The 23,677-nt window shown below is 37.8% G+C and overlaps 1 protein-coding gene across 2 annotated transcripts in view; it reads right to left on the reverse strand.

The window, feature by feature from the left end:
* Positions 1-23,677, reverse strand: part of MEOX2 (mesenchyme homeobox 2) — a 70,626-nt gene that overhangs the window by 15,129 nt on the left and 31,820 nt on the right. Inside the window, exons 2-3 of one of the 2 annotated variants that reach the window (XM_034760553.1) lie at positions 4,079-4,251; positions 1,216-1,355 (exon numbers count right to left, since the gene is read on the reverse strand). In XM_034760553.1, the coding sequence (XP_034616444.1) occupies positions 1,257-1,355; positions 4,079-4,251 (272 nt within the window). In that variant the 3' untranslated portion in view covers positions 1,216-1,256. The remainder of the gene's footprint in view (positions 1-1,215; positions 1,356-4,078; positions 4,252-23,677) is intronic. The other variant, XM_034760552.1, reaches the window with a different exon arrangement.

Genomic DNA, 23,677 nt, shown 5'->3' on the forward strand with positions numbered 1-23,677 from the left:
ATACAATTTGGAAGTAGAAGGCCTGATTCTGGTCTTATTCACACCAGTTTTACACCAGGGTAATTCATCTGATTTCCATGAAGATGTTCCCAATTTACAACAGGGGCAGTGACAGCAAAATTTGCCCCAATATATGCAATTTTCAGAAAGCAAATGGATATAGGAGTGTGCTGCTAGGTTTTCATCCACTTGCCAGTCATCTTTTTGTTGTGGACAACAGAGGACATCTTCAGTGCAGTATGTGGCCCCCTCTTTCTTTCTGACTGAAAGGCATAAAGCTATAAGTCACGGTGCTGCTGTGTATTTCCTTCGTGCTCCTTCATGCAGAACCTTTAAAAGCTTTCCCTTCCTGATTGAAACTATCCAGGCCTTTGTGCTAAAATGCTAGGGAAGCACCAGCATTCCCAGCAGCCCAGATGCCACATGTGATTAACAAGAAGGGTTATGCTCAGATGTTATGTGGATGGGTTCATTATAATTACCTAGAGGTGATCACAAGTATCAATGCCTAGCACTGACATTACACATCTGCTACAAAGTATCCCCTCACATTCCCCTCCATGCTTTGTGTAGCAAAGGAAGTCTGAGGTTTTTCTCTGACCTAGCTGTCTCGGAAGACTGCTTTTTCTCCCAATGAACTTCCAAAGACATATGTTCAGATCTAGCTGTCCCTGTACAGTATGTTGAAATAAAAACTTAATTTCCTTTGGAACACAGAATCATCTTATCATATGGTTGTGTCACACCACCCTATAATGCTGGACTAATTCCACTGCAGTCGTAGGCACAACTTAATTTAAGTCAGTTGGTTTACCCCGCCAGTGGTGCACCAGTTAAAGGTCATCATGAATTATTATTCAATATTTTATTTGTTGTTACTTACGAGGAAAAATCCACTGTAACTGTCGACACTAAAAAGTTAGGTTGACCCAACTATGTCATTCATGGGTGTAGAAAATCCAAGCCTGACCCTGAAAAGGAATAGGTGGAGGCTCCCAACATCAGGACATTTACCCACACCTGTGTCCAGCACAGAGCAAGAGCGAGGGGAGTTGGCACAGTATTTTATTCTGTAAACAAAATGGAATGTTGAGCTTATTGGAGCAATCTGACTTGCTAGTGTACAGGTGGCTAAATGTCTAGACATGCTCTGCACATACCACTTTAAACTGTATTAACCATTAAGAAAAAACATACACCTATTTTTGTATTTACTTGTTTCCATTTTCCAGCTGATAATGAATTATGAACTCAGCTCAGGCTACTTCCTGGGGATTAGTTACTAGCTGAGATTTCTCCCATCTGATATTAATCCTCAGGAAACACCCTGCATCTCCTTCATCCAGACCTCCAAACTATGGTGTGAATACAAAAAAAAAAGGATTAAATACAAAGGGAAGTGTCATGGGGAAGTAGTAAACATGTACTTGGTACTGTATCAGTCTAACAAAAATAAATACACTGACATTTGTTTCATACTATTCTATGGAATCCAGCCATGATTTTTAATTTTAAGACATTCAAGTAGAATTCAGATTTAGATTCCACTGATTCTTTCTGTGCAATCAACTCAGTATTCCTAGTCTCAATTAGTCCAGTCCCTGGCCAGATGAAAGGCCATTTCTTGTAAAGTATATTCTTTTAAATTCCTAAGAGATAAGGAATTAAGGAAAGTGGATAATGCTGGATCTTTGGATGATCGCTTTACATAACAAACACAAATTATGGATCTGTCAAAAGACAAATAGGGAACACTTTGCTACAGTTCTTACTAAAGACTATAATTGAAATCAAGTCTATTGAGTCCAATGGGTCTTTTGCTTGAGAAAGGATGGTAAGATTGAGCCTTTAGAGATCAATATTCCTATTTATTTTTCCCCACCATAATAAATCTCCCTTTGCATTTGATACTAAAGGGCACAAGTTATAAATCTAACAAACATATTTAAATAACAGAAAGTAACTCCACTGTCATGACAAGGGTTTTTTAAGTGTATGCTATTATATTTAGCAAAATTAATGCTATGTGGCATTATCATCTTCATGTTATAAACAAATTACTGACTTCTAGCTGATGTGATGAAATAATAGGTATGCATAATAAAGACAGAGAGGTAAACTTCGAATACCATTTTATGTACATGTCTTTGAAGTGCCCAAAGAAAATCCTGTTTCACTTGCATGTGTGCACATGCATGTATAAAATGGGTCTAGTTTAAGTGGAGAGGTACTATTTATAGAAAATGTAAATTAAGTTTTGAATAACTGACCAGTCTTTATAAGCCTCTCATGTTTAGAGTTTCATGAAGCACAGTCTTATTTCTGGGCAGACCACCAAAATTAGTTAGCATGAATGTTACTGCATATTGTAAAATGTCTCTCTCATATATATAACATCCCTGTACCCACTGTCTAATGCATTCCAGCTAGTGATCAGACATTTTGCATAGGATCAGGTCAGCCTGCTAATACCTTATACTGCACACATCAGCATGCTATCTGAGTACCTATTGATTTTAATTTCAGATATAATTTAAGTTATTCCTCAGGGGAGGAAGGTTACAACAAACTCGGGTATGTAATCAGGCCAGGACAAAAGGCTTTCAACTAACAATATTATTGTATGGAAGATTAGATTTAGTGTGTCAAGACTTCTGGATGTTCCTGAAAATGTACACATTTAAACATTAATGTGTTGGGCCTGGATTCTGCAAACACTTCAGTGCATGCTTAACTAAAACACATGACTAATTCCACTGAAGTCAATGTGACTACGGACAAAAAAAAGTTAAGTATGTGCTTAGGTGTTTGCAGCATGAGGGCTTGGAGAGCAGGAAACTGAGAACGGTGATGAGAAATTCCATTGTCTCCTCCTACTTCACAGAACAGGGTAAGATGTCAGGATGGTAAAGGTTTGTACTCTGTCCATTCTGGTGCTCCCACGGGTGCTGTCACATTTGGAACTGCACTACTGGTAATGTGAGAATGGAAAATTTTCCCCCAAAAGATTAGCATAGATACTGCCAGAATATGGTAAATAGTTGGGTAAACTTCCAGTTGAGTTGATGGAGTTGAGCTTTTAAGCAAAAAGAGAATAACTAAATGAAGCTTTGTGTTTCAGAAGTATCAAAGCACCTTTTCTGGGAGTTCAGATGCAATTCCCACTGATTCTGTTTCCTTCTCAACCATCTCATCCCTGCCTCAGAGACTGACAATAAGGGGGGTTTGCTCTCTTTTAAACCATTTTTAAAGGTTTTTTTTTTTTAAATGTCATTTTTTCTTTCCATGAATAACTGGGTTAAAAGTGTATAGCTTGAAGAGAACAGAGTTGTCATCAAAACATTGCAGGTGTGAAAAGTCACACACTGCTTACTATGCTTCAAATGGAAACTTTAGTTATGATTTGGCCATTCTGTGATGTCTTCCTTCCCACTCTAGTAGATTTTTCTGTGATTTTTCACGATTCAGAGAGCAGATAGGTGGTAGACAGCTGTCACAATGCCTGTAAATATTTAGCCACAAACCATTGCACAGAAGACTGGATGTATTTTAAGTAGAGATGCATTGGGCAACCTGAAAACCCATTTATTCCATTCTGGCAGATACACTCAGGGCCGGCTGCAGGCAGCAGCCTGGCAAGCAGGTGCTTGGGGCGGCCACTCCGGAGAGGGGCGGCAGGTCCAGCTGTTCAGCGGCAATTCGGCGGATGGTCCCTCACTCCCGCTCGGAGCGAAGGACCTCCCGCCGAATTGCTGCCGCAGATCGCGATCGCGGCTTTTTTTTTTTTTTTTTTTTTTTGGCTGCTTGGGGAGGCCAAAACCCTGGAGCTGGCCCTGGATACACTTCTTGACTCATTGACGTTAAACATCTGTTTCAATGGGTTAACTGAATTTATAAATATCTGTTCACAGCAACACTGTCATGCAGTATAAATGGGTGTCATTTTAGCATTACATGTAATTTTTTTTCATTTTACACATTAGCATATCTATGGGCAAATCAGCTGGGGAGAGTGCCTGCTGCTGGTAGTTTTAAATATTAAACAAACACTTTAAAATCCATTACTTTCCATCAGTACCTGTCTTTCAGTGAGGTCCAGATTTACAGCTATCTCATATCTCCTCAGCCTGGTCAGGTAGTTGTGATGGGCAAATTCTGCTTCTAGCTCTCTGATTTGCTCCTTGGTAAAGGCTGTCCTTTCCTTCCTAGGCTTACTGTTGACCTCTGATTTGTAATTTCCTTCCTGGGAATCTGAAACAAAGGAGAGATACAAGTGAAAGTTATGACAAGGGTGTGATTTATTAGGAACTAAACCTCACAGATTAAGGCTGTGCTCATCCTCTACATGAGCACCTCAAAAACTGCCCTGCCCTGGAATAGCGGAAGCACACTGGCTTTGGTACTAATGGACCCTCCACTGCCACAGAGCAGAGTAGCAGGTGTTTTCCCAAGAATCCTGAATGTAACTAAAGAGCTAGCACTGAATAGGATGAATCTTCTGGCTAGTGACCTACTAGATGGCATGTCAAGGATTGGCTCTATTCTATTATTTCACTAACATGTTAAACAAAGCTATCCCTATCAGAGAGGACATTTTCAATTTTATCCAATTACAGCAATAAAATAAATAAGAGAAGAACATATGAAATCCAGTCAACAGCATGATGATGAAATGGATGTGGACTGACTGCAGAATCAAAGGGTGCTGCCCCCTAGCATGCCCAGAAGTAGACATTCCATGAACCCCTAAACTTTTAGATATGCAATAGAAAGTAGTGCTGCCACCATTGCCCATACCCTAAACTATTCTTGCTGCAGATGCAGGTAAATTATCATTTCTGCCATTATCACAACAGTGAAAATCCTCTCACAACCACTTCAGTTACTCTCACAGCAAAGTATCAGGGGTCTGATGCAAAGCTACTAAGTCAATGAGTCTTTCCATTCTCATCAATGGGCTTTGGACCAGGCCCCATTTGAATAAATACTATGATCTGATTGTCGAAGTTCCTAAAGTTTTGTCCCATAAAATGTCTTTTGCTCTATCTTTTTCAAATCTGGGCATGTCACAATACCTGCAAGTTCAATTTTAGTAGGCATGCAGCATGAGAATCATTGGTCAACTCCTGGCCTCCTGAACCATCTCAAAAATGTCACAGATACATTCACACTTCAGCTGCTGATTTAAATAGAAACCTGCATCAATTTCCAAATGGACAGACGCATAAGCAGTCTCTCTATGACGTTCTATGTCAGATGACTCATCGGCATGCTTGAAATAGCCTACTGGACCACTGAGCCCAATAACAAAACTACTAACAATTATGCAGGTTTATAAGAGTAGAAGGAGGTGAGTTTGGGGTCATTATTACCCTGTTGCTTGAAAAAAGTGGCTTTTATGCAAATTAGTAAGAAATTTTAATGAATGATTCAATGCTACAGTCACAGGTTTATGCTGCCAAAGGCGATAGGTTCAAATCCCAATGGAGTAATTTAAAGAACAAAACAAAACCCAAAATCAGTGATACCATGGTGGTGGCCAGGATATAAGAATGTAAACTGAATAGGGGGAAATGTTTTTATTTGATGCAAAACATAAATTTCCAGTTATGGATGAGATTGTGTCCTGTCCCTGTGCAGTTGAGAAGGTGAGAGTAGAGTGGAGAGAGGTAAAAAACAGCCTTCTCCCATGGCTTCACTGCAAGCAAAAGAGCTGGACAAAACTTAAGTCCCTGTTCTCAGAGGAGCACAGCTGCTTCCTAATAACCCAGGGTGCAAATTACCTCAAAGATGGCAGGAAGGAACCTGAGTCATGTTCCCCTCTTCCTTCTGTACTAGCCCACAGAGTGTGTTGCATCAGCCAATTGGGGGCATCACCAGGAAGCATAATTCTCTCAAAAATTTTCAGCATGCTGGCATGCACACTGCATTTCCTTCCTGGAGTTGCTCCTCAACTGCTGCAGCTCTGCCACACCCCAATTCAGGTCCATGTGTAATTTACAAATCTCATTCCATGTGTTTGAATCCTACGAGTACACTCTATGTATCAGTTTAGATGGAAGTCTAAACCATCTTTTTAGGATTATAAGTGATAGTTACACTTAGAATCAAAGAAATGTAGGACTGGAAGGGACCTCGAGAGGTCATCTAGTACAGTCCCCTGCACTCATGGCAGGACTAAGTATTGTCAAGACAATCCCTGACAGGTGTTTGCCGATCCTGCTCTTAAAGATCTCCAATAATGGAGATTCCACAACCTCCCTGGGCAATTTATTCCAGGGCTTAACCACCCTGACAGTTAGGAAGTTTTTCCTAATATCCAACCTAAACCACTCTTGCTGCAGTTTTAGCCCATTGTTTCTTGTCCTATCCTCAGAGGTTAAGGAGAACAATTTTTCTCCCTCCTCCTTGTAACTACCTTTTATGTACTTGAAAACTGTTATGTCCTTCTCAGTCTTCTCTTCTTCAGGCTAAACAAACCTAATTTTTTCAATCTTCCTTCATAGGTCATGTTTTCTAGACCTTTAATCATTTTTGTTGCTCTTCTCGTGACTTTCTCCAATTTTCTGAAATGTGGCGCTCAGAACTGGACACAATACTCCAGTTGAGGTCTAATCAGCGCAGAGTAGAGTGGAAGGATACTTCTCATATCTTGCTTACAACACTTCTGCTAATACATCCCAGAATGATGTTTGCTTTTTTTTGCTACAGTGTTACATTGCTGACTAATATTTAGCTTGTGATCACTATGACCTCCAGATGCCTTTCTGCAGTACACCTTCCTGGGCAGTCATTTCCCATTTTGTACGTGTGCAGTTGATTGTTCCTTCCTAAGTGGAGTACTTTGCATTTGTCCTTATTGAATTTCAGACCATTTCTCCAGTTTGTCCAGACCACTTTGAATTTGAATCCTATCCTCCAAAGCACTTGCAACCCCTCCCAGCTTGATATTGTCCACAAACTTTATAAGTGTATTCTCTGTGCCATTATCTAAATCATTGATGAAGATATTGAACAGAACCGGACTCAGAACTGATCCCTGAGGGACCCCACTTGATATGGCCTTCCAGCCTGATTCTGAACCAATGATAACTACTCTCTGGGAATAGTTTTACAACCAGTTATGCACCTACCTTATAGTAGCTCCATCAAGGTTGTATTTCCCTAGTTTGTTTATGAGAAAGTCATGAGAGGCACTATCAAAAGCCTTACTGAAGTTAAGATATGCAACATCTACCACTTCCCCTCTATCCAGAAGGCTTGTTACCCTGTCAAAGAAAGCTATTGGGTTGGTTTGACATGATTTGTTCTTGACAAATCCATGCTGATTGTTACTTATCACCTTATTATCTTCTAGGTATTTGCAAATTGATTGCTTAATTATTTCCTCCATTATCTTTGCAGGTACATAAGTTAAGCTGACTGGTCTGTAATTCACCGGGTTGTCCTTATTTCCCTTTTTATAGATTGGCACTGTATTTGCTCTTTTCCAGTCCTCTGGAATCTCTCCCATCTTCCATGACTTTTAGAAGATAATCGCTAATAGCGCAGATGCTTTCTCAGTCAGTTCCTTGAGTATTCTAGGATGAATTTCATCAGGCCTTGGTGACTTGTTGCACAAGCATGAACTCTTTCCTTATATATCTCTTAACATACATTGATCCTACATGAACAGCAGCAATGTTGTTCATAATGTTGATAACCACAATGGTAGTTTGATTGTGGAGTGTTTAAGCACTGCTTCATGCTTTAATATTAAACACTGAAGCTTTGTCTACACTAGAAAATTTATACTGATACAACTATATCAGTGGCGGGGTGTCATGTTTTTACTGATGCAGTTATAAGGCACTTTTATATTCATATAACTCTGGCGATACTAGGGCTTATGCCAGTATAGCTTATTTCAGTCCTGAACCAGAATAAGTTATACTGGTATATGCACTTTTACACTGGTGTGACTATGTCCACAGTAGGTGGGTTTTGGCACTTTAACTCTACCAGTATAGTTTAAATGGCAAAATTTCCAATGTAGAGAAGCCCTAATTCAAGGCAGTTAATAGTGACCTCCTGCAGAAGGGGTAATGCTCAGGACGTAAAGGCCATAAACGAGGTGTCTTTTCATCTTGATACATGCAGTATGTCTTCCAATTATGGTAAAAGGAATATTATGAGGAGAGAGAGAGAGGAGGCAATTCTAAGAGCACCCCCTAGTGTGCACACATATTAATCAGTAGGAAGAATCATTTTGATTAAAATCCTTTGAATAACACTGAGTTCCTGTGAAAAAATATCCCTCCCCTTTTGCAGGGCATGAGCTCTAAGATTGACAGCATGAAGAATGTGTCCAAAGTCTCTAAGACTTTTTTGATCTGAGAAGAATGCTTCGTAGTACCACCTATAGTTAAGCAGAAAGTAACTCTTGGTGCCATGGCAATTGGGAAAGACACTGATGGCAATTGTTTACTGCAAGCATATGGATCATCACAGAGAACAGTAAATGAACTAAGAATGCAGAACAACCTTAATGATAAAAAATACATCTCAGTGAGACAAGTCATCCTTTGGATAATGATATTTGTAGGTCAAAGTCAAAGCTTTAGGTTTTAAACTTGTGAAGGTCAGGAATTCAGAATCTAAATCCCAAGCCCCTGGGATACTGGGGCACAAAGAGACAAATGTAACTGTCACACAAGCACGTAAGAAGTGTTTGTCCTAATCATGCTTGCCAGCATGAAGCCTGAATGGATGGATTTAGGACAGCCAGTAACATTAGCCCACGCAGATCCTGTGTGAAACTAAAGTTGCTGGAGCAACTTGTTATTTAGACGTTCCTACCATTACTGGATACTAGTAAATGTCACACTGTACATTTTTGGCAGCAGTAATTCTGTCAGCAGTATGTTTTCATTGGCAGATTGGCACACTGGTAAAGTCTGCATTTTTGTGAGGTTTTTTTGTTTTGTTTTTTGGCACCTCACTGAGTGCTGATGTCATTGAGGGTTCAGTGTTTGGCAAAGTATGCTTTAACTGGCCTTCACACTGGAAGCATCCAACATGGCGTGCAAATCAATGAATATGTTTCACGGCTTGTCATGCACCCCTTTCTTTGGCTGGGCCCAGCACTCTAGAGTCTGGACTGTCTTGTTTGGTGATCCTTCATACACACACTCATTGAAAGAGCACAGCCTAGGCCTGTTTACATTTCATATAATGACAGTTATAGTTATCTACCAATAGGGCACCTTAAATTAAATTTGTTTGGCTGCAGTACCAGCAGCAAAACCATTGCATCTTAAGGGAGAATTCAAATCATTTTTTCCACAGCTACTACAGCTACTAAGAGTTTTGGCTGCTTGGGGTTTTCTATGGTGCTTATCACAGTAATCTTTAGCTGCTAGAGTCATACATTCTAGAGATGAGAGATTAATTTTTCTTTGTACTCATTGCTAGTAGCCATAAGAATGTTCAGTGAACACAAGGAAGGACCTGATCACGAACTTCTAGTTGCTAGTCTTTTCATTGTGCCAACATTTACCCTCTTCATGTCACTGGAAATGCTGAGAGAACTCAGACTAAATTATAATTTGTTATTAATAATCTGACTGAAGTAGTTCATCTTTTGTATATTTCCTGATTAATCTGATTTCATAAACATAGGGATGAGAAAAATGTTAAATTGTGTTTAATTTATTTTGAACATTTATATCTTCTATAGCACCATGTGATGTTCAAATAACCTTGAGAAAAAACACATGATAAATACAAATACAACTAAATGCTAAAATTGGAAAAGTACATAGAAACGTTAGACACCAAGCATGCGCCTCTTAGTAACTACATTTACACAACAGAATGATTAAACTTCTAGGGACTGTGTTGAAACAAAGGTTTGGATGTCACTTAAGTTTCAAACTGTATTGCTTGATTCTGAAATTTAGTTAGTTAAATGCCCACAAGGTGTATATCAGTCTGTTTATTTACGAGTAGTTTCAGATAATTACACAGCATAATAATTATGCTGGCAAAGAGTCAGTCAATGGGGTTTTGCGTAGCATTTTAAAGCATCCAAAAAAAATAAATACTCAAAAATTCAGGCATTGAAAATGTGGTGGATTTAGTAGGTGTCATGTCAATTATAAAGTCCTACAGACATTTGATTTTCTTTCTGCTTCAGTGCTTTTTATTGTGGTTTCTGCACAAATCTCTCTTTTTGTCCCCATTAATTCCAGGCTACTCAGAATAATGTTTTTTGGACTTGTTACTAATATAAACTTTGGTTGTTTTAATTTCCATAGTAGTAAATCTAGGGGTGTTTTTTTTCTAGAATGCTTCTTTTTAACAGTCTCTAAAAAGGAAAGATTGGGAGATTCCATCTTTTTTGTTACCTTAAGGACTATGTTCATATCACCTGACTGGTTTCTCTTTGGTGGAAAATGGGTGGGAAACTTGGAAGAGACTTTTGGCAGATTTCATGTCAGCTTACATCTGTTTTGCAGCTGCTGCAATTGAGGCAAAAAACAACAACAAAAAAAAACACCCTCAGTTTTATTTTACTGGCTAGAGCCTATGCCAAATGGTAGGTATAGAGGCAGAGAACAAAGTCTAGTGGGAACCTAAATCCAACCCCCCCCCCCCCCCAAAAAAAACCCACAAAATATTTACATCTGGTTCATAACACGTTACGTAAAATACAGTAATCTATATTGTGTGTCGACCCCACCCTCAGACTCAGGCATACTTTCAGAAAATGTAGGCCAGTATTCAGATACTGGTTAGTTGACAGTCTTTCTTTTGTAAACCTTTGCTCTTTGGGACTATGCTAATACAAATAGTCTGACACTATTGTGAAACATACAAATCACCTGCTAAGGATTGTTCCTGTCTGGTTTTTAGAACACCAAGTCTATAACAGTAGGATGTGTTGGTTCACGTGCTATCTGGAAAAATATCATTAAGGCATGACTGATTGTATGGTGGCTTGCTTGAGGGTAGGGACATTACCAGGGTTAAATTATTGGTATATTGTTTAACAAAGACTGGGAAAAAAATTATGAAAGACCATCTCTATCTGTGCTACTCTGACACAAAAGTTAGCTTCCTATTTTACTCTAAAGAAACATTGTTGTCAACCTCATTCATGTTGTACTACCAAAATTCCGGTATCTCTTCCCAGCAGCATTACATCAGTGAAATAAATACACATACCACATATGCTTTAGACCCTGGTAAAAATGGAGTAATGCAGTGGTAAATCTGCCCCACAGTATGAAGAAAGCATATGAATTCCCTGTTGGCAATTTCTTCTCCATGAATAGCACCCACCTTGATACCCTGGCTTTTGAGGCGTAACTGAAAGAAGGCTACTAACACAAGAACAAATATTTACTTTGTGCCACATTATTTATTTACTGCACTCCACCAGCATGCTCAACCCAGCAGTAATGTAAAAAGATCCTGCTCTAAAGAGGACCAAGTCAAAATCATATGTAAAAACTTAAAAAGTGTGCACTCTTTGCTTAGCTTCTTTCAACAACAGGCCAAACCCTGGCTTTATGGATGGAAGTGGACTTTCAGTTAGTATTTGCAATACAAAGAATTCTGCATGCAAGAATAATCAAAAATAAATAAAACTGCTGGTTTTTCATTAGAGGTTTCACAGATAGTTGCCTGGTTAGCTAGGGTCAGATTGTGATACCGATACTCATACTGAGTAGTATGTTATTTCACTGGGACAACTCAAGGAGAAGTGTACTTACTGTTCAACAGGAAAAAGGCCCCTCAGAATTTGGCCCCTAAAATTTTCTTTTTTAAGGGCTGGATTGTGTAACTCTTATTCATATTGATAAACATCTACTCCTCCAACTAGTCTCATTGAAATTTGTGGGCTCTCTAATGTGACAAAGCACTTCCCAACACAAAAATTGCACAATCTATTCCCACATGTATATTTCATTGTAACTTTACTGTGATGTTGTATAAACCAAATACTTACTCTTAATTGCATACTTTCTTATAATAGTCTTCAAGTGCTTGTAGAGTGCAACTACTACACACTGTTTACTTTAAAATGGAGCAATCTATACAAATATCTTATAATGACAATCTTGTTACTTCATCGTGACTTAACATTGCATGAAGGAGTGTTTCTTTCTAGCTTAATTCCTCCACAGTCACTTAAACCACTATGTTGTAAACAAAAGCTTAATAGATTCTAAATATCAACAGGACTCTACAGTGGTATGTTATTCAGTGCCAAATACCTATTACTTTTTTCTAAGATATTAACCACATAAAACTTAATGAAAATTTAGTTTATTTCCTGGATAAGTATCTTCAAAAATTATAAAATTGAAATACATTCTTCTTCCCCTAACAAATGTAAAGAACTGCACATTTTAGTGGCAGGTTTTTTTTTTACTCTGCATGGCCTGGCCACTTCTGATATTTTAGCTTTGCATAGTCCCTGTCTACATGATAATATATGAAATGCTCTATTTTTTCAGTTTACAAGCAAAACATTGGCATATAGTCCCAGTTTAGACCCTATTGTTTTGCCAGGAGCAAAACTGGGCCCACAGTTTGAAACTGACTGTTGCTGGTTGCATTATTTACACCATATGGGATGCCACACAAAAGGTTTATGGAAAGTGTAGGAGGCAGACTGAGTTCTTGTATGAGTTTTAAATAAAGGGCTAAACTATGCAAAAGCTGATGGGTAAACCATTAGCTGCCCAGCAAACTTTCCCACTTTCCTCTTGCAAAGCAGGTTTACCAAACCCTGCTAGATCTCTGAATCTTGAGATACTAATTTAAAAACGAGCAAGCAACTTGCATTCATTTTGAATACATCCACTCTATAGAAATAATAACTCATACTCTCACCTGGTGTAAATCAGGGTGGCTTCACTGAAGTTAATGGAGTTGCACTGATTTATATTGCTGTGTACAGGCAGTACAGACTAGCTGATCCGAGAGCATCACAAAAAGTATAAAGTCTCAAACTGGTCAATAATACTGAAGACGTTGCTAGAGCAGCAATTTACCCCATACGTTCACAGAATTCTTCTTTGAAATATTTGAATAAACAACTTCTCTTCCATTACCATAATTCACAACCCTGCATGTGAAAATGGGCAGATCTGCACAGTAGCATTTGTAGGATGTCAAAATTACAAGAAATCTTCTTTTCATACTAATTAAAGCAAACACTTATTGGCTTATTGAGCTAATGCTTTCTAAACCAGCCTGTTACAATTTACAATTTAAAAGACAGCCTCATATCCCCTCTCCATAAAACCATAAATCGACTCAGCAAACTGTGGATATGTGGATGCATACTATAAGCTTTCCTATGCCATTACCTACCTTCCAAGACAGCCAACATTTTTCATTATCACTGCCTCCTGAAAGTGGCAGTCCAGGAATTACATTACAGTGTTGGAAACACTGATTCACTACCGTTGTGATGTCTAGGCTTTTAGGAGTACCTGCAGGACCTATGTGGAATGGGTGTATTTCTGTCAGTTCAAGTTATCATCCAACTACATCTGTATATCACATATATCAAGTGTGGCCAAACTGTGGCTTGGGAGCTACAGGCGGCTCTTTTACAGTTATAATGCGGCTCGTGGAGCCTCCCACGCCTCCCCCCATTCTCCACCTACCAGACTTGTTGGGGGAACTCGGGGTTTCTACCCCGCGACAGAATGGTGGAGTTAGAGGTTTCTGCCATGCAGGGAGGGGGGGAAGTCTTGGGGTTTTAGCCCTGTGCCCCGGCAGGGGCCACCCCACGGGGCAGATTGTGCATGTCTTTTGGCTCTCGAACTTCTGAAGATTATCGTATGTGGCTCAGAGGGTTAGTAAATTTGGCCACCCCGACATATATGTTTTATCTATTGCTTCAATCCTGCAAACACTTAAGCCTGTGCCTGCTTGATGTGGTGCTCTGTCCCCCTCCAGTGGCATCTAGCCCAGCTGGTGATTGATGAGTCTGCTACAGCCTTGGCTAAGAGCCATGTGGCTCATGCATTTAGCTCCAGAGGTCCCAGATTCAATCCAGCCCACTGAAGACCAGGGTCTGTCGGCATTACACATGACTTAACTCATGTGAGGAGCTCCACTGAAGTCAATTGGATTACTCACATGAGTAACATTACACACAAGCTTAACTGTTTGCAGGACCGGCGCTGATATTTGAAAAGTCTTGTAAATTAATGGAAACACATGTAGTTTGATTATAAAGGTTCTCTTTGCTCTCTCCCTCTCTTTTACACACAGTGTGGACTGCATCTTAATAGGGAGATTGTATAGTGGGAACCTCTAACCGCCATTTGGGATTGTGGGGACAACATTCCTCCCATTGACAATTGTATAATGTCTGAGTCTCTCTGGAGATTGTTGATATTAAGATCATATTTATTTTTATTGTTAGTTGTCTTTAAAGTCATTTTAGCAGCTGGAAATAAGGAAACCTAGTCCTATGTGACCAACCATCTCTCCACCATCAACCAGCAAGTCCTAATGAGTAAAGATTGGTCTAGCACTGTATGTGAAATAAGAAAGGTTTGCTTAGGTGCATATGGAAGACTTCCACAAGACAGACACATGACATAACATAACCTAGTTCTACAAAACGTACAGTATGAAGTAGAAAGATTTAAAAAATAATTCTAAGTATACAAACCCTTTACCGTTTTCTATTAGGAACAGCTTCCTACTTAAAAACAAAATTATGGTGTATTTTACTGATGCTTCCTCTGAATAAACAAAAAAATTTCTAAAGGGAGAAAATGGTAGTTAAAATAGTATTTTCGATTATTTAAAGAACCAAAACATAAGGGAATAAAGGAAGATGTAAACTGTACAAACACGATAACTGTATCCTGTTTTATACTTCTTTGTACCCACACTTGCCTTTTTCGGTTATGTTTATAGAGAATCTAAGTTTACATTATGCCACGTATGAAGGTTAAAACTGATTTTCCCTTATGGTGAATTTCTGGAACCAGTTCAAATCTTGCATTTCTTATTGTTTTTATTTATTTTACACACACACACACACACACACACCCTGCAAAGGCATCTGTGTGAGCAAATCCTTATGCCCCTCCATCAAGTCCCACTGAAATCAGTGAGACTCCAGGGGAGCATAAGGAAATTCACTATCTGCAGGATCAGAGGCATCTAGTGTGTGCATTGCTTTGACAACTGGTATCTAGTAAATGGGCTTGAGGCAGGATACAGGTTACCCATGCAGCTACCCTACTGCTGCAGCTAATAGGTATAGCAGTGGCTGCAACCTGCTGCACCCATCTACTCAGGGTTTGTGGCCAGTTTATGGTCCTACTGACTAGTTTCCAGGCCTGTCCACACCCTAAGCTCCTGCAGAGTTTTGACGAGAAGCTAAACTTCATGGCATGCAGGAGGGTGTGGAGCACCCCTGAGTCCCATCACCAGACAGCAGAAACAGTGAGTACACAAGAGACTGGTTCCTATCCAAAGGGATAGGATCTCTTGAAAGGAGATCGGAAATGAATAGGGGTACAATGACCCCAAAGATTATCCATACCTCACTAGACAAATGCAGCAGGTGCAGAAATGGAGATGGATGAAAGAGTGTTCTCCTTTAGTCTTCAGAGCAAAAAAATCTGATGAGATCTCTTTTGCAGGAGCCATACCAGCACTTTAAGGATCCTGCCTCACTCTGTACATTGAGGGAGTCAGACTTTTCTCCAGCATGGCTTGTGGAGAATCTAGGGTACTATGACCCACAGGGAGAGGTCTGGTCCCAGTTTAGAAAGAGAACAAAGTGTACACTGCATAGAACTTGTTTACATGATCACTCCTTCCTCTCAGCAATTCCACATCTCCCTGATGGAAAGCTGGGTTTTATTTTTTTCCATTTTGGGCTCACACAGCAGACAGACCTTTGTCCTGATAAAAATCCTACTGAGCAGCCAACATATGCTGTGCTCTGGGACTTGTGTTTGACAAAACACCACATATTTTTCTTTTCATAGGGAAGGGACCTAACTGTTCATATAATAGAAAGTATATTGTATAAATTTTATAACTTCAGTCAGTGAGCTATATGATAATGTACTTTTTTTCCACAAGAGTAGGTAGATTAGCCAAAAACACAGTTCAGATAATTTCATTTTATATAAACTCTAGCAATCTAAATGTCTCTTGTAGCTTCAATTAGTTAATATATTGCCAGCAACAATTACAGCGCTTAAGACAGGGAGTAGAAAAAAATGCTGCACAGACTTCCACCTGATGGAATGACATTAGGTATAGACAGCATACATAGCAGTGCAGTGAAAAGAAAAGGTTTTATCAGCATGCACTTTGGATGAGCATTTTATGCTCACAAATGGTGAAACCAGAAGTGAATTATGTAGGTCATTCAAAATGAGTGCCAGTAAAAATTTATACACTGCCATGCCATCGCTTATTCCATATATTTTACATTAAAAAATCTGACATTTTAAAAGTTTTATGGGAATTATTTTTCATATTCTTTTATCTGTCAAGTCAGGTTGCCTTACTATTAAGAGTCCAAAGTATAGCTGGAAAAAGGGAGAAGTTATAACCAATCCATTTTAGAATCCTCTAAAAATTACCTAACCTATCCTCTTGCTGTACATAAGTGGCCAAGAGTTTAAACTCCGGTATCTTGGAAAATAAAGGGGCTTTAAGCAAGTGTTGTGTAATTCATTAAAAATCCACTTTCCAATGGCATAAAGCTCTCATGCTGAACCCTGTTAGTTGGGAAATATCAGATCTTATGGGTGGGATTTTCATGATGCAAAGCACATGCATCTACAGTGCCATTGTGTGTGCAAATTGTGTAACTGTGCATGTAACCTATCCTTTATATATGTATTCACCCCAGTATTCAGTTTCCAAATGCCAAAGTGGCTAATTTACCCATAGTTGCAGTTTTCCACGTACAATTGGACTTCTATCTTTTGGAAGTTGGGGGGAAGTTTGGTCTCTAACAACCTGATTCTAAGCTTACTAATGTCAATAGCTTTAGAACAAGACTGAAAGTGTAGTGTCCTCTCTTTCTTATTGTAAGATGCTGTATATAAATGTATGGTGTTGTTCTATAACAAGATAGTAAGAAAGCAAATACCTAGTGTAATAATTTTAGATCACATTCATACGCCAGATTGTAATACACAATGCATATATACCATAATAAGCAGACATGAAACAATATCATTTTTGCTAATTCCAGCAAATGGACCAAATTCTGCTCTCAGTTGCACTGATATAAATCTGGAGCATCTCCAATAACTTCAGTGAAACTATTCCTGAATTGCATCAGTGTAAGAGGTAAAATTTGGTCCTCTGTTTGTTACAAACCCTGCTTTACTTTCTGTAGGACTATTAGTGTGGTCTTGAGTTGATTAAAATAGGTATTTTCTTAGACTCTTATTATACAGTGTTTTCCTCAAAAATGCATATTTCTAACAGGCGTAGATCTTGTTGACTTTCAAGTTTGCCTTTTTATTATTATTTTTTATTGTAAATGCATTAGCTCCCGTTTGATCAAAAAATAAATAACTTGTACTTAAGCCAAGGAATCCAGGCTTTAATTTTTCTACTCTTAGCAATAAAATTTGAAACACTTACAAAGTTTAACATGGTTAGAGTTTCTTTAGGGCTCCATGTTGCCTAACTTGCTGTCTTGCAAAAGCCTGTCCTTGAGATATCATTACACAAAGGACAACAGAAATTTGTATCAACAATTCTACTTTGTTTAACTCTTTCCAAGAATTACTTTGCAGCCACAGGACACTGGAAACCATTTCACGGTGAGATTTTTAAATATAATTTTTCCCCATGTGTGAAACTGGCTAAAAAGAAATTTTCCACTTATCATTGAATAGATTTTTGTTGGAACTTCTTAATGATGTAATGAAAATTTTATATACGCCGAGCATATGACAGAATAAAATGGCTGTTGTAGTGAATCTAGAATCCAACCTTTCTATTTGACATGAGCCTGCCCATTCCCCTTTCTTGTTGTAAGCAGTTTGCCTGAAATGATTTTTTTTTTTTAAGCATTTTTTAAAAGGCTCATAACTTGCCTCAGAAGTATATAGGGTATCTAACTTAATCCTACAATCACAAATCATATTCTGTTTCATCGTCTAGACTCGAGTCTCTTGTTTCTCCCTTTGTGAATAGCACACGTTAATCTTCTGCCTTGCTGATTTCATTTGTTAGATTTGGGCTACCTATTGGAATAGCATATTTTGGCATTAGACAAAAATGAACCCCCTCTCTGGTTTATCATGGAATGTCCTAGATTTGTATGCATATGTGTCTGTGCATGTATGTGTTTTATTCACGTGTTTTGTAAATCTTACTACCTCTCAGAAGGCATAAAATGTAGCCAAATAGGCCAGCTGTGGTCATAAATGTACTTCAGTAAATGCCCAGACGTTATCTGTTTTTCTTATCCAAAATCAATGGGGGTTGCCCATATGTGTGTATTCTACTATTTCATTCACAGTTTACTTTTACAGCATCATGCTGAAGTGTAACACTAACCATAAAAATAATTTAAAAAAAAGGAACAGTGAAAAGTACTTTCCCACATGTAAATAAATGGAATTACCCATCTTTTAGGGGAACCTAAAATAAAAAGGGTTATAAAATATCAATAGTTTAAACATCTGAAAAATATTTTACTATTAAGTATTAAGGTATTTGTTTTTCACTTAAAGCTACTAAAAATAGCTGTTAGTATTTGATGGATATCAAATGAATACTTCAGGGTGTCCTGATTATCAGTTGTTTGATGCTAAGTTGCATGTCTTGATACTTTAAGACTGGAAAAAAATGCTTATGACATTTTAAAAAATGGAGTTCTCTTAAAGAACTTTGGGTAAAAGAAATTCTGAAGAAGATAAGAACTCAAACTAATAGTCCTCATTCAAAAGAAACTTTAAATTTTCTATTTTCCTAAAATAAGCCTATTTTATTACCTTCACAATCAGAAGTTCATTTTTATATGACTTTTTCTCCTTGACTAGTAATACAAGGAATGCTCATAATTTGTCATAACTGAAATCACCGGCAGGGTGCAATAAAAAAAACCTTTCAACTCTGATCTGAGTAAAAGCCACAGTTTAATTGTTCAGAGTACTTCCTATTGTTTTAAGAATATAACACAATAAATGTTCACAATACATCTCAAAGAGGGAAGGCTCATGCTAACTAAAAATTCAAGTATATCTAGTGATAATTTGATAATTATTTCACCTTCTCTGTGCAGTATTTATACCATATATATTTGCATTTACACAGTATCAGTCATCTAACAGATGAACTGACTCAGGGTCTGAGATTGGCTTCAGTGATCTAAAATAGGTCACTAGGCAGAAAGACCGACTTCCACCTTTATTACTATTTAATATGTGTTCCTAATTTTAAATATTTATAAAAGAGAAAGTACAATAATAAGGACCTGATTCTTTATACACAAAGGCACTTGTGTAACAGTTTTGCAGGATCAGTCCTCAAAAGGACACTTTGATATCGAACATATTTGGGAACCAAAAACCTCAGAATGTGTAACAATTAGACTACATCTGAAATCTTAAAATCAAATAGAAAGGCTGTTTCAGCCACAGCTTTATTTCCAGCTTTTTTTCAGTAACAGAAAGTCTTTCCATGGTCTCAGTATTAATATGAAAGTAAAATCTAATTCTCTTTTCCCAAAGATATTTATTTATCCATTAGATTCCATTTGGCATGTGAATGTTAAGTAATATAGTCTGACACTTCCTCTGTACCCTTCTAACAGCATACAGTATCTAGGCTGTAGTAGGAAGGCCAATCTTCCTGGTAATATAATGTGTTAGTGATGTATCCTGACAGCACATGTCAAATATAGTAAATCCTATATAATTTAACAATCCTGGACAGCATTTGCTATTCTTCCTTTAAATGCGTTCACTTTAAATTCAGAAGTCTAGTAGAAGTAAATTGTTAAGTTAGTATAAGAAAACTGTTCCTGCCTATAATGTTCTGTACATATCCTGCTACCACTGAAATGAAAGGTTTCATTATGTAAGACGAATTGTGAAGGCATTCTTTGATTTCTCTCCATATTAGACTTTAATATAATATTGGAAACAAAAGCACAAGGGGAATTTAATTCTTCACTAAAAACAATCCAATTCAACCCCCAAAATTCTCATTTCTGAGGGGCTCCCTGCAGGGATGGCTGGCCAGTTAGGAACAAGTCTGCATTCAAATTTGACTCTGAAGTTCAGCACCTTTTGTGACTTTCTGTGAGAGAAAATAATAACAGTATTTTATTTCTTTGCTCTTTCTTCCATATGGAAAAAAAATCTTATATTTATTTTTTTAAAAATCTGGGTCCCCCCTGCTCTGCAAAAAAAGGAAGACTTTTTACCTTAGTACATAGAATCCCAGAAGTTAGAGACAAAAGACCTGTAAGATCATCCAGCCCATCTGCTGACAATGTAGGATATTGTTCCCTAAAGGACATAAAACTGAGGGTGCTGTGAAAACTTACTAAATATTATCAGCAACTCTATGGCCCTTTAGCTTTTAAATTGCACTCTGCTTTGAAATAGAGTATACAATTGTTCCAAAACGAAAGATTCAAAGTCAAAAGCATGAAGATTCAGCAGTATGGGAAAATACTACCACAGCATGGTAGTTGGTGAGGTAAGAGTATACAACTTACCATCTTGGAAACACAATGAATCATACATGTTAAAGATGAAAAATCTAATAGGATTGTTTCTTACAATATAGAGCTTTGTCCAGCCCACTTTTAAATCACCACAGCAAAGAAGCTTCCACCCAATTAAAACAGTTGATTATATAATATTTTCCTGTTTATGTATGTCTTATTTATTTTTAAGCTTTGCGGCTTTGATTTATCTTAGTGGTAATTTAGGAACTGTTTAAGATCTTCACCCCAAAATTTTCATCTACAGAAGAACAAAGCTAACATGAAAGAATAATACAGTTCATTGGCCTAGTACTTTCTACTTCCTAATCAACAGTACCTTCATGCTGAAGTAAGGGATAAACCTGTGAATGGTGCACTCTCTCTCCTAGTCATCCAGCCTTATGACATTTGCATATTGCACTGGTATAGGATGAAACAGTCATAAGTCCAAACCAAATCTGAGACTAGCTGGTGGTATCACATTAGGCTACTGCTGGAAATGGTCCTCATTAATGTTATTGGTGCACCTTGAGATGGACATAAAGATAAGTGGGGAAGTGATGATGAATTACTGCTAGTGCTCAGTATTAATGATCAAAATTAGGAATGTTAGTTAAGAACAATATAGAATTCTCCTTAGATTCAGCTACTTGATGCTAGAAGCTTGACATTATATTATTTGTACAACTAGCAAAACCTGTGTCTATTTCTTTCATTTGTTCAGTCCCCAGAGACACCCAAGGAAGTAAAACAAAAGTAACTGGGGTTTAGGTTTCTTTTAGACCTTGGATTGAACATAGCTTAACTCTGATATAGCTTTCTCTTTCTACAAAAATGGTACTTGTTGAAAGATCGTACTGGGTTGTTTTACATTGTTACAGTGTTTTTCACAGGAATTATAGGCCTCTGGGGGACTGAAAATATGTAGCAACATCTCTTTTTCAGATATAAACATGCGTCTGAGTAAACAGTTAATCTATTCTGGTATTATAGCATTTATGACTGAGAACATCAGTTAAAGGAAGTGTTCCCCATTTTTTAAAAAAAGAACATTAGATTTTTCCATAGCCTCAAATCTCCAATTTAAAACAAATATTGAACTCTATTTCTCATCATTGACAAAAAAAGTAAGAGAGAGAGAGAGAGAGAGTGTGTGTTCAAACATTAACTTGTGTCTCTTTTCAAGGTAGATGCATGTCTACCAATGCTGAGAATGAGGTCATTGGTCAAGTCAGTGGGCAGAACTGTTTTGGGATTAAAATTAGTTGCAACACCAATACTCTCTGAGCCCGCTGGTTGTCTAGCTCTGGAGTGAAAGAGTACAATTATTGTAGGGTTATGCAATGATAACTGCAAATGTTCTAATCTTATTATGTTTTACATGAAAATAATAAAAAAATCAATTGATTCTTATTAACTTTGATGATGCAAGATCAGTCCCTTAAAAAGCTAAGTGAACAATTTGTGGGTGTAATCAGTTATCTAAAGCTCTAAGCAATCTACATGTAACAACTACAGGTGCAAAATTTGCAAAATAGGAAGGTGAGGCTGAAAAGTAGGCCCAAAGACTTGACTGGGCATTGTATCCTAGATGTTAATATAACAGGACTATTTGTGTGAATAACTGCTCACCAACAAGAGCATACAGGTCAATCAGAATAGGTGACTGAGTAACTGAAAAGGTCACATTTGTTATTGTACATTTAATTACCATATTTTAAACAAAATGACATTAAATTAGTACATTTATTTGGGCATAAGCTTTCGTGGGTAAAAAACCTCACTTCTTCAGATACATACATCAGATACCAAATAAATCTGTTAGTCTTTAAGGTGCCACCAGACTCCTTGTTGTTTTTGTGGATACAGACTAACACAGCTACCCCCTGATATTTACATTAGTATGGAGCTAATTCTGTCATATCTGGTTTTACGTCCAATACTGTTTGTTTCATCATGATGCAACTGGTGAACATAACATAAATTTTACATTGTAATTTTTTTTTCTTAACAAACATGTCATATGAAGTGAAACAAATCCTTCTCGTTCTGGAAGCTCCACCCAGTTTGTCACTATTCTTTATGTAGGATGCAGATTTCCCAACACCCCGCATCCACTCATATCTGCAAAGATTTTTTACTTTATGGTGTTTCACCACATTGCTTAGGGAAATAAAAAACTATCATGGATTTGGCAGTGTTTTTGTGTGAGGGAGCGGGTTTGTTTGTTTATTTTAAAGACATCTGGTGCTAACCCACTTCGGGATAGAATGGTTCATTTAGATTAGTGGACTAATGGTTGGGTTTTGTAGAGTGCCCTTTTACAAATGCTGGGATAAGCATTTGATTTGATAAAGATTAGAAGACACTATATCAAGGGATATGAAAGGACTGAGTCTAAAATATAAAATAATACAGCATACAATTTATAGCTCAAGTTCTGATCATCCTTCTCAGGCAAACAGGCCCATCAAACTCAATGGCAGTGCTCCTGTGAGTAAGGCAAGCATGATTGGGCCTTATACTCTTTTTATCCTAAATAGGAATAATAATTATATTATGATATTAACTAGAGATAGGCTGGGACTAAAATATCTACATTGACTGAGTATTGACAAGCAGCCTTGCGTAGCTAAGTAGATTGACTTCTTGGGTATAAAAATATATAGTTAGGCAACGTTTAGTGCCTGTACCCAATAATAAAAAATAAAAGCTTCCATTGAAATGCCTCAGCTATTCTTAAATGGAATGTGGCTGAGCTACTTAGTAATACATTATTATTTATTTGTATAGCAATATTGCCTAGAGGCCCCAGCCCATTATACTAGGCACATATACACATACAACAAAAGATGGTCCCTGCCTCAGAGAGCTTACACTCTAAGAATAAAATGAGAGGCAAGAGCTGGAGACAGACAGGGGGTGCAAAAGATAACAATCGGAGGA

Source organism: Trachemys scripta, chromosome 2, assembly GCF_013100865.1.
Source record: "Trachemys scripta elegans isolate TJP31775 chromosome 2, CAS_Tse_1.0, whole genome shotgun sequence".
Lineage (NCBI taxonomy): Eukaryota > Metazoa > Chordata > Testudines > Emydidae > Trachemys > Trachemys scripta.